The sequence below is a fragment of the Emiliania huxleyi genome, assembly GCF_000372725.1.
Source record: "Emiliania huxleyi CCMP1516 unplaced genomic scaffold EMIHUscaffold_1156, whole genome shotgun sequence".
Taxonomy (NCBI): domain Eukaryota; phylum Haptophyta; order Isochrysidales; family Noelaerhabdaceae; genus Emiliania; species Emiliania huxleyi.
The window spans coordinates 1-10,111 of NW_005201467.1; the positions used below are offsets into that span (position 1 = coordinate 1).

At 64.5% G+C, this 10,111-nt stretch overlaps 6 protein-coding genes across 6 annotated transcripts; 5 read left to right on the top strand and 1 right to left on the bottom strand.

Moving 5' to 3' along the window:
* The first annotated feature begins 138 nt into the window (after positions 1 to 138).
* On the top strand, positions 139 to 947 carry EMIHUDRAFT_460444 (hypothetical protein). Its single transcript, XM_005791066.1, has 2 exons — positions 139 to 241; positions 308 to 947. The coding sequence occupies exon 2, from the start codon at positions 479 to 481 to the stop codon at positions 866 to 868; it is 390 nt and encodes a 129-aa protein (XP_005791123.1). The 5' UTR covers positions 139 to 241; positions 308 to 478; the 3' UTR covers positions 869 to 947.
* Positions 948 to 1,034: 87 nt separating this feature from the next.
* EMIHUDRAFT_251701 (hypothetical protein) lies at positions 1,035 to 2,086 on the top strand (the record flags this gene model as incomplete). Its single annotated transcript, XM_005791067.1, has 2 exons — positions 1,035 to 1,549; positions 1,975 to 2,086. The coding sequence occupies 2 exons, from the start codon at positions 1,035 to 1,037 to the stop codon at positions 2,084 to 2,086; spliced, it is 627 nt and encodes a 208-aa protein (XP_005791124.1).
* Positions 2,087 to 2,206: 120 nt separating this feature from the next.
* Positions 2,207 to 3,283, bottom strand: EMIHUDRAFT_251702 (hypothetical protein; the record flags this gene model as incomplete). Its single annotated transcript, XM_005791068.1, has 3 exons — positions 2,207 to 2,341; positions 2,419 to 2,727; positions 2,897 to 3,283. The coding sequence occupies 3 exons, from the start codon at positions 3,281 to 3,283 to the stop codon at positions 2,207 to 2,209; spliced, it is 831 nt and encodes a 276-aa protein (XP_005791125.1).
* Positions 3,284 to 4,784: 1,501 nt separating this feature from the next.
* EMIHUDRAFT_446899 (hypothetical protein) lies at positions 4,785 to 6,329 on the top strand. Its single transcript, XM_005791069.1, has 4 exons — positions 4,785 to 4,803; positions 5,386 to 5,520; positions 5,587 to 6,063; positions 6,105 to 6,329. The coding sequence occupies exons 2-4, from the start codon at positions 5,407 to 5,409 to the stop codon at positions 6,216 to 6,218; spliced, it is 705 nt and encodes a 234-aa protein (XP_005791126.1). The 5' UTR covers positions 4,785 to 4,803; positions 5,386 to 5,406; the 3' UTR covers positions 6,219 to 6,329.
* A 405-nt stretch (positions 6,330 to 6,734) lies between these two features.
* On the top strand, positions 6,735 to 7,043 carry EMIHUDRAFT_47764 (hypothetical protein; the record flags this gene model as incomplete). The annotated part of the gene is made up of 1 exon (XM_005791070.1): positions 6,735 to 7,043. A coding segment is annotated over one exon (309 nt), but the record flags the coding sequence as incomplete, so codon positions are not given.
* A 1,703-nt stretch (positions 7,044 to 8,746) lies between these two features.
* Positions 8,747 to 10,013, top strand: EMIHUDRAFT_373036 (hypothetical protein). Its single transcript, XM_005791071.1, has 2 exons — positions 8,747 to 9,293; positions 9,401 to 10,013. The coding sequence occupies exon 1, from the start codon at positions 9,114 to 9,116 to the stop codon at positions 9,291 to 9,293; it is 180 nt and encodes a 59-aa protein (XP_005791128.1). The 5' UTR covers positions 8,747 to 9,113; the 3' UTR covers positions 9,401 to 10,013.
* The last annotated feature ends 98 nt before the right edge of the window (positions 10,014 to 10,111 follow it).

Below are 10,111 nucleotides of genomic sequence, written 5' to 3' on the forward strand. Positions count from 1 at the left end.
CCTCCCGCCCTCACACCTCCCGCCCTCACACCCCCCGCCCTCGCACCTCCCGCCCTCACACACCCCGCCCTCAACGCACCTCCCCTCCTCGAGGTGCGACTCGTCGGCGGCGGTGCGCGGTCGCCGCTCTGGCGCCAGACCGTTGCCAACGCGTTTGGCGCGCGCGTCGCGTGCCCGTTGGAGCCCGAGTCGGCCGCGCTCGGCGCGGCGCTGCAGGCGGCCGCCGTTGACGCGGGCGGCCGTCGCCGACTTCGGCACGCCGGCCCGAGAGTTGCTCCGACAACGTCCACAGCACGTCCTTCGGTAGGCGCCGCCGACCTCGGCGCGTGGATCGCGGAGCGACACGACGCGCCGACGTCCGCCGCCATCGAGCCGAACGCGGAGGACGCCGCGCGGCTCGACAGGGCGTTTGCGCTGTACCTCGAGCGCGCCGAGGCACTTTTCGGGCAGAGGTGAAGAGTCGCCGGCGAACCCGACGATGTCGATGGGATCCAAGAGTTCTTGTGCGGATTCAGCATTGTGTCTTTGTGCTGGACCGCCCACACGCCACTACACCTTCCACTCCGCCGCCATCTCCGCCGCCATCGTCACCGCCGACGCCCTCACCATCCAGAACTCGGCCGCCGCCCTCGGCTTCGAGCTCACCCTCGACCCTCGCGATCTCGCCCGGCGCTCGACGTCGGGTCCTCGGCCGCCATTGCGGTCGGCGCCACCACCTCCTCCCGCCCCCCCCGCAGCCACTGCCGCGCGGCCGCCAATGCGACCGACCCCACCCTCCTTCCCCGACCCCGCCCTAAACGCCCCCGACAGCGAAGCCCGCGCCGCACGCGGCACCCCCACCGACTCTGCCTCCGACCCCAGGGCCTAGGCGGCCCGCCATGAAATCTAGCCGTGTGTGCTGGCGTCCGGGTCCCAGCGGGTTTTCACGTAACAAGTACACACGCCACAGCATGCCTTACCCTACCCAAACAGGACCCAAATCCGCGAGCTCAACCACGCGTTGGTGAGCGAGACAGCCACGCCACGCCTGGCTCATGTCCGTCTACCTCATATCTGCCCTTCTCGCTCCCGCCGCGCTCCTGTCGCCCACATGCCGCTCGGCGTCGCTGCGCGTCAGCAGCGGCCGCTCGGCGCCGCCTGCGGTGATGGCGGGCTTCGGCGGCGCTGCCGCTTCGCCGTCCAAGGGGAAGAAGGCGGGTAAGCCAGCGGGCAAGGCGGCGAGCAAGGCAGCCAATCGGGCCGCAAAGAGCGCGGGCCTCTCTGCGAAACGGCAGTGGGACTCCCACACCGCGCTGGTCGCGGCCGGCGGCGCCACCACCCTCGCCTGGGCCCGCGCGGCGGCCGACGAGGAGTGGCTCGAGGTGGGGACCCTCTCGGCGACGAGCGAGGCCGAGCTCTCTGCGGCGGCGCACATGCAGAAGCGCCTAATTCTCGAGCACGCCGGCCGCCTTGAGCCCAGGCTCCGGCTCGCCCCAGCCCTTGAGGCTGGGCATGGCGCCGACGCCAGCTCCGTCACGCCCGCGGCGAAGGGGCCGCCGCCCGAGGTCAAGTGCGGGCTGGTGGGCCTGCCCGACCCCGGCGGCTTTTACTCGCGAGGACGCACCGTCGGAGGGACCAACTTGCGCACCGGCGCCACTCTGGGCAGCGGCGCCGCGCCGCCCGCCGACTCAAAGGGCCGTCTGTCCTGAGGAGAGGACCGAGAGGACCGGGGCGGCTCCCCGTGCCGTTCGTCGCCCGATGGCCGGGCTGCTGCACTCGAGGCACGCTCGTTGTGTTTCTGTGGCACGAGCTCTGCATCCGCAGTCAAGAATCGCAGGCTTTTTAGAGACGACGTACGGATTTTTCTTTGGTTTTCTTTTTTGGATTCTCCCGCCTTCCTACTACTCTCTTGGTTTTTTTTCTTGAAATAAAGCCGTAAGTTGAGAGAGAGTAAGTCAAAGTGGATTTAAGGGTCGCACGGAACAGTGTCAACAGGTTGATCACGATGATAAACACCGGTGCACGCATGGGGCATGGCTCGCGCGAGCTTCAGCACTTGCGGTGTGCTTCAGTGTGCTCTGTGTCAGGCTTGGCTAGGCGGCGCTAGGGCTAGGGCGCGCTGCACAGAAGCTACGTATCTCAACTCGTTCTGCACACGGCCATATCGCAGAGGCTGGCGCGGTGGCGGCGTGCCGTTCTCCCACCCCTCCCTTGGGGTGTCATTTTACTACCGCGCCGAGGCCAGCCCTGGGTGGGTTTCGTGGGCGATCATCAGCATCGCCATGGCCGCATGCTTCGTCTTGTTCGAGAACGAGCCGGCATTCGGGATGATGACGCGGCGCGGATGCGCAGCCCACGCCGCCTGCTCGCGCAAATCAAGACTGAAAACAAACCATTTGAGAGGCGTATTCAGGTACGCAGAGGGAGAGTCATTTGCACCTGTGTCCTGCGGTCAGTGACGATGGCCTCCTCGGGCGATTCCTTGCGATACACCCAATGCCCGGAGTCGTCCGTCACGTTGCCCCATTTGTAGGACTGTGGCGCCCCATCCGCGGCGGTGACAAGGTGGATCACCCCGTCGTATCGGCTCAAGAGGCTCTCTTCCGTGGCGCCGATGGCCTCGAGCACCGCACTCCATGTATGCGGGGACATGTAGGACTTGGCGTCCATCGCGCCACGGTCGGTGATGAGGATCGTAGGCAGATCCGTCGCTGCGCCGACGGCGGCCAGAGCGTCCTCGAGTTGGACCTGCAGCAGGACATTCGGCTCAGAGCCGGTTCCGTCCGTGTGTTCTCATGGAGGCCAAGGGGGTGTGAAAGCGCGAGCAGGCGGCAAGCAGGCGGAAGGCAGAGCGAGCGGCGGACGAGGCGCGCCGGGCGGTGCTTTTCTTCTCGTACTACTACTACTACTACTAAACCTGCAGCCGGACGAGCGAAGTCTGAAACGCAAGCGCCGGAGTGATGGCCTCGTCGCAGCCGCCCGCCCTCATAAGCGTCGCTATCTCCGTGGTGACCATCAGGTGGAACCCGGCGGACTTTGCACTGGCCTCAAGCGCTGTCAGTGCGGAGGTTTTGCCTGCACAAGGCCCACCCGTCAGCGCAATCGTGACTAAATTTTGAGGAGCCCGCGCGGTCAAGCTTGAGTGCAGTGCAGCAGCCACAAGGCGAGGCGCCAGCAGCGCTGCCGAGAAAGTGAGGCAGAGAGCCACGACTACTGCCAGGTGGTAGCTCTCCTCGGCGGTAGCTACGCGATGGTACGGATAGCAGAAACCGTCCCCGCAAGCCTTGGAGCGTACCGCACGCATCGATGAAAGCTACGAATCAGCTCCCGGCCCTGGATGTGAGTTACTGACTGCACTCCTCCAAGTGCTCCAAGATCAGAAGGGTGCTGGCGCGCAGATTTCTTTTTTTTGAGCTTAGCCTTCGATGTTATGAACAAACGCAAGGCGGACATGGCATATCGCTCTCGGGCTCACAGACATCCCTCACACCCGCCGCACACCCGCCGCCCCCGCGCGCGCCCCACCCCGGCCGGGAGAAAGGGGAGTGACAGTTTGGGACGGCGACAGCCCGAGTATGTTGAGTCCTGGCTCAACAACGCAGAGAACAAGAGGGGGTGGTCCGGCTCACAAGTCCGGCTCACGCGCCTCGAGCTGACCGATCTACCGCACTGGTCACCTCCGCCCCCTCGCTCCCAACCCACCCACCCCGCCCCGGGCCGCGCCGCGCGATCTCGGGCGATCTCGCGCTATCTCGGGCGATCTCGGGGCCGCGCCGCGCTATCTCGGGCGATCTCGCGCTATCTCAGGCGATCTCGGGGCCGCGCCGCGCTATCTCGGGCGATCTCGGAGCGTCGCTCGCGCGGCGTCACACCTGCTCAAAAAGGAAGGAGGTTGGAGGCAGGAGGTCTTTTTTCCTTCCTCACGACCAGCAATTCGTGTGTGTGAGAGCTATGGGCGTGTCCACGTTGGAGCCAGGTGTGGTGTGGACGCGAGAATAGCTCCGCCGTTCATGGAGGCAAGCAGGCAACCGATGCGAGTCGACTGGTTGGTGTGTGTCGTCGTGGTTTCGTATATCTATCTATCTATTTCGTGTCAAGCAGCAGCCTCGCTGGGCCATCCTTGGCGCCACGGCGCCGCCCTCGGCGGCGACGCGGTGCCTTCCGCCCGCCCGCAGCAGCGGCCCCCTTGCCACTGCCTGCGTCAACCTCCATGGTGGCGCTCGTACCAGCGCCGCCTCTGCCAGCGGAGTGGGATCCGATGTGTCAATTGACACAGCAGTTCCAACTCCGCCGGCAACAACTGCGGCCCGCGCCTCGCGGGCGCCGCTCTCCGCCTCTGGGGTGCGTGTGACGCTGCCGAGGTGTTTCTTCACGCACCTGTGTCGAGCCTGTCTGCTGTGAGCGCGGAATTGTTTTGTTTAGTTCTGCAGGTAATTCAGCAGAGAGAGATTGCAGATTGCACAGGTGCCTTTTGCCATGGTTGCCTCTCGCCTCGCCCCTCGCCCGGCGCGACGCAGCGCGAGATGAGAACTGCCCCCGCGCGGGCCCTCTCGCCTCGCCCCACAACCACCACTGCAGCGAGCCCGTGCCCGGCTGCACGCCGTGCTGCGACCGCCGCGAGAGCGGCTCGCTCCGACGATCCAGGCGAATCTGGCACAATCGGATTGCCGGTCGGAGCGCTGCTGAGCGCGCGGCCGCGGGTCGCCTTCATGCCTACTGCGCCCCCGCGACCCCCAAAACGAGCCCGCGCCTTGCTCGTCCCATTTTATGCTGCTGACGCTCGCTCGCCGCCTCCTGCGCCCTCGCAGATCCATCCAAAACAACGTGGGCGAGACGGGCGTGCCGCGGTTTCCTTGGCGCGTGGCCTCAAGCTGCGTGCGCTGCAAGTAGGTGCGGCCCTCTTGAGCCCCCCTTCCTCTCGATTCCCCCCTCAAAGACGCTCTCAGAGCAGAGAGAAGCAGCACCGGTGGCCCGGAACACGATGTGCAGCAATCAGAGCAGGAGATTAGCCGAGATAGGCCGAGATTCAGATATTTCGTCAATTAACATAATTGACGGAACTTTGACGAAATTCGTGGAAATGCTCTGGGTAATCATTGCGGGGGAAGGCGCCCGGGGGCCACGAGTTGACTAAATTGACGTTATCACCCCGAGATTTCGTCAATTAGCTTAATATTTGCCCGAGATTACCCGAGATCGCTTCCGAGACCGGCATGACACTTCCGCACCTCTTTGTGGAGTCGCTTCATCGCTCGTTCCGATGCGCCACCCGAGATTGCCCGAGATTGTCATCAAGTTTCGTCAATTAAGTTTAATTGACGAAATTTGACCTAAATTTGGAGCCCCCCCCCCCTCCCACGCAACCGTGAATATCACACACCCGCCATCCACCGCCCCCGATCATAGGTACGAGTGAACTCGATCAACATGTCAGAGAACAAGACGGAAGTGAAGGCCCGCATCATGCCGGCCGAAGACGGCAGCATCAAGGTCGTCTTCTTCTCCGCGCCGACGTCACCTCCGCTCCTCGGAGCAAAGGCGGTGCGTGTGCGCGTGTCGCAGATCTCCTTTCTCCTCCCAACACGCTCCCCATTCCCCCGCCAACAGGCGAGCGGCGCCAAGAACGCACCCGTTGAGGCCGTCACCGTGGCCGTCACCGTGGCCGAGTCCGGCGCGGAGGCGCCCCTCGACGAGAGCATCCTCAAGAAAGACCTGGCCGCGGAAGACGCGGCCGCCGCGGAGACGGTCGACTCGGACCGGGCCAAGGCCACGTTTGCCGCCCACGAGCCGAGCCCGAACGCCGTCTTCTGGTCCAAGCTTGCGCGCCCGAGCGACCCACCGACGGCCCCCACCGGCGCCATCGAGGGCGAAATCAAGAGAGACATCTCCGCGGCAAAGTCTGGCGCGGAGGCCTCCTTTGACGAGACCAGCGTCATCAAGAACGATCCGGCGCTCAAGCCGGTCACCAAGGTCGCCACGTCCCTAAAGCCGGCGGCGCCCGGCGGCGCGCCGCTGTCGACGATCAACGAGTTTCCGGAGGAGACGCCCGCCCCGGCGGCGAGTGCCTTGCATTCTGCACCGTGCGTCTACAGACGCCTCTCTGACCCGGCTTTTTCGTCGCGTAGGGCGACGCCGACTGGACCGTCTCGACCAAGGAGTTTCCGGAGTGTGAGAAGCACGCGGGCGCGGTCGACTCGGACAAGGCCGAGTGCATTGCCGTTCTTAACGGAGTCGCTTAGGCGGCTCCGGTGGTGTGCCTGTGATAGTGCTAGCACGCGCCAGTTCGCACCTGTGTCGAGCCTGTCTGCTGTCAGCTTGAGTAGTTTTGTGTATCGCGATACCTTGCGTTTTGTTTAAAATTCTCGAGACAGAACATCGCTCATCGGCCCGCGAGGTGGATGCTAGCATGAGCCCGATGCGTCGCAGTGCTCTTGCGTTTCGGTGGTAGTGATCTGATCACCCGAATACCACGTTCGGTCGGATCGCTCCTCATCGCAAAACCTGTCAGCAGTTCACCTTCGGGTACGTACGTAAGAGCTACATACACTGAAATACCCTCACTCACACTCAGACTGAGAGCCAGAAAAAGAAATCCATGCCGAAACTTGAGCGGCACCACTACAAACACCTATGTTAGTGAGCTCACCTATGTTAGTGCCAGTGCGCGCCAGTCCCGTGCCCAGGGTTGCGCGAGTGCGTGGTAAAATTCCCTGTTGTGAAATCTTACGTAGCCGGCCTGCGAGAGTCAGGCGGTCAGGCGGTTGCTGGCGCTTTCCGTGGATCCCAGCGCCGTTGGACGCACGGGCTGCACCCATCTAATATTGGCAGCCCACAAGGGCAGGGCGGACATTGTGCAGCTGCTTTTGCAAGCTGGTGCTGCGTTGGAAGCCGCAGACAGTCGAGGTCGAACGGCGCTTCACGTGGCTGCATGGGCTGGTCACGAGCCTGCAGTCAAGGTGCTGTGTGAGCACGGTGCTAATCGCGAAGCGAGGTGCGCAGCTGGCACGACACCACACCAGCTTGCGCACGCGATGGGCAACTTTGCCGCCGCACAAAGGCTCTCGGCAGACAGCACGGATGCCGCCCTCGTCGCCGAGGACACGCTGACAGGCGTCTCTGACAAATATGTCTCACAGGCGCTGGCAATGGAAATGCCAGTACGCCGGCTCCTAGCGCACAACGCGCCACCTTCCTCTGTGCCTGCTGGAGCCGTGGTTCATTCTCTACATTTCGCAGAAGATCAGTTTCGAGAAGCTGTAGCCTCACTCTCCCTTTCCGAGGACAGTGCGCTGCTGCGTCGGCAGTCAATACTTGACCATGGAAGCTGCGCTGCGCTGCGAGCCGCAGTAGACAAGGCCGCTGGCAGTAGTCCCGACAGCGTGGACGGCCTTGCAGAGCACCAGCTAGACTTTCGAGACCTGGACGCCTTGACAAGTTTGATTGGCCATGAAGCGGTCACGCGGCTGAAACAGCTGCCTACGGAATTCGCTCGCTTGAAACCTCGCGCCAAGGGGCTGGGAGGACGTGCGAGCGCTCTACGCGTCTCCTCAGTGTTCGTGAGGCGATACACAGCGGACACGAGGCCTTGGTTTATGTTCCACCACGACGTGCCTCCGCTCACTGCCAACGTGGCACTCGCAGGTGCCCCGCGCGCGCCTGACAGCCGCCTCTCACATGCACACTCCGTCTACGCTAAGCTCGAGCACTATCCGACTCAAGGTGATTGCTGCCATGAGGGCGGACGGCTGTTGGGCCTCTTTGCTAACGCTGTGCAGCTTGTGGAGCGGGAGGAGGGCGAGGTGACCGTGCACGCCAAGGGGCTCCTCCACGGCGTCACCCGAATGCGCAGCGGTGTGCGGTACTCGCTCATTATCTTCTACAGGGAGCGCGAAGGGGTGCGGAGCTTTGTGGACGGGTTCTTCAGCGAGTGGCGCCGTGGGTGATTGTTCTTTGTCCGACCCATCGAGATTCACTCGCCGTGCGCATGGCTTTCTAGGGACGAGGAATAAAGCGACACCACCAGTACGGCTTTACGCGGCGAGCAAGTAGCGTCCCATCGGCACTCCTGAAGCGCAGAGGCTCTGTCCCAGAGAGGTCCTCACACGGGGAAGCGGAGGTGTCCTCGCGGGAGAGACGTCCTCGCGCGGGGGGTATAAAGCCGTAGTCGCGAGCAGCCCCTGTGGCAACGGGGCCTTGGTGCTTGGAGTGTGGAAGGCTTCGTAGCCGCCTCCGGTCTACACTATGTAAGCCGGAGGGCTGGAGCGAAAAAAAAGCAAGCGAGCGGTGAGTGAGGAACAGTGAGGAGAGGGAACTCACCAAGCCTGCCCAGTGCGCGCCAGAACCGGTAGATACCGTTGCTTGGCAAGTCAGAGATTTTTTTACAAAATAAACGCGGCCAGGCGCATTCAGGCCGCCGAGGGAACGTTGGGAAGAGGCACGAGGAGGGCGGCGACCTCGACCGACTATGGAGGACCCGTCGCCAGACGACGCAGGGCAGATGACGGTGAGGCGCAGCAGATACGCGCAGGGCGAGACGAGGGAGGGAGCAGGACTTTGCGGAGATCAGCAGGAGGATGTACGAAGAGATTAGGAGCAGCAGGGACCCGAGGGACCATGTGGAAGACGGCTAGTGCTAGCCCCCCATCGGGAGGACGACCCCGGCTAGTCGCCGACCACACCCACAAAGAACCCTGCACAAAGATCGCAAGGGCGGGGGCCTGTTCCTTTTTACCGTCCCATCTCACAGTAGAGAGGTGTCCGCTTTTATTTATTTATTTAGGCGCATTCACTCACAGCCGAGCAAAGAGAATGAACACGCCCACGCTGCCAGCGCGTTGACCAGCTCGGTGCCGATCCCGCACGCCATCGTGACCGGGAAGAGGCCGCGCGAGAGCGCCAGCGGCACACCGAGCCAGGAGAGCAGGCTGACCGCCCACGCGTGGTTGGGGAAGAGGCCTCTACCGACGGGCACGATGGGCGCGCCGAGCCGGAAGCGCGCGCCGACGTAGGCCCGCACGGCCGGCCACGCGGCGGCGGGCACGAGGGCCACGTAGTCGGTCGCGGCGATGCCGTCCACGTAGTAGGTGCCTCCGCGCACAAAGGGGTGGTACGCGCCGCGCGCCTGCACCGCCTCGATGCGCGTGACGGCGGCTCCTCCTCGCGGCGTCTGCAGCACGTCGCCCAGCCGCACGTCGAGCGGGTCGGCGGAGGCGCCGTTGACGAGGAGGTGGTGCAGCTTGCTGATGGAGACCGCCTCGCCGCTCGACGTCGAGAAGCGGAGGTACGTCGCCGGCGAGTCCTCGGCGTGCAGGTAGCCGAGGGTTAGGGTTAGGGTTAGGGTTAGGGTTAGGGTTAGGGTTAGGGTTAGGGTTAGGGTTAGGGTTAGGGTTAGGGTTAGGGTTAGACCTCGGCGTGCAGGTAGCCGAGGATGGGCTCGAAGCCGGTGGGCGTGCGGATGAGGGTTCCGACGGGGGCGGTCTCGATGGGCAGCCTCGCGCCGCCCTCCCCCTCCAGGGTCGATCCCGCCTATGGTGAGAGATGGGGAGAGAGTGGCGAGAGACGGGGAGAGGAAGAGGCGCCTCCTCGGCGGCGAGTCCGCCGGGTGGCAGCCCCCCACCTCCGTCACAGGGTGTGGCTCCCAGCCCGGCACACACGGCCCGGCGCCCACTTGCGAGCAGGTGAGCGCGCACGCGGCGCCGAGGGGCGAGGCGGGGGAGAGGCCGTCAGCGAGGGGCAGCCCTTCCCATGGGGCGGCGGCGGAGGAGGAGGAGTTTGTGGCCCTCGCGTCGAACCGGTTGTCGGCCAGCCTCCTCCGCCTCCGCCCCAGGAGAGCCTGCCGCACTCCCTGCCACACTCCAGCGAGCGGGGAGGGGGGCACGACCCCCAGCGCCGCCCCGCCGCCATGGTCGCCGAGAGCAGCGCTCTGGAGGTCGGCCTCGAGGAGCTGGACGGCGAGAGAGAGGTTGGCGGAGCAGAGAGCAGCGCGCGGCACGGCGAGCTCGGCGGCCCAATGCTCGATTGCCGACTCGCCTATGGGGAGATGTGGGCAGAGATGGGGGGAGATTCGAGCTCGGCGGCCCGGTGCTGATTGCAGACTCGCAGTCTCCCGCCCAGACCCACGTCGAGTTGAGCC

Bases quoted from the DNA above. Each gene is read 5' to 3' on its own strand.
- EMIHUDRAFT_460444 (XM_005791066.1), top strand. From the start codon at position 479: ATGTCGATGGGATCCAAGAGTTCTTGTGCGGATTCAGCATTGTGTCTT.
- EMIHUDRAFT_446899 (XM_005791069.1), top strand. From the start codon at position 5,407: ATGTCAGAGAACAAGACGGAAGTGAAGGCCCGCATCATGCCGGCCGAA. The intron at 5,521-5,586 runs GTGCGTGTGCGC...CCCCGCCAACAG, and splicing joins CGCTCCTCGGAGCAAAGGCG to GCGAGCGGCGCCAAGAACGC. The intron at 6,064-6,104 runs GTCTACAGACGC...TTCGTCGCGTAG, and splicing joins CCTTGCATTCTGCACCGTGC to GGCGACGCCGACTGGACCGT.
- EMIHUDRAFT_373036 (XM_005791071.1), top strand. From the start codon at position 9,114: ATGCGCGTGACGGCGGCTCCTCCTCGCGGCGTCTGCAGCACGTCGCCC.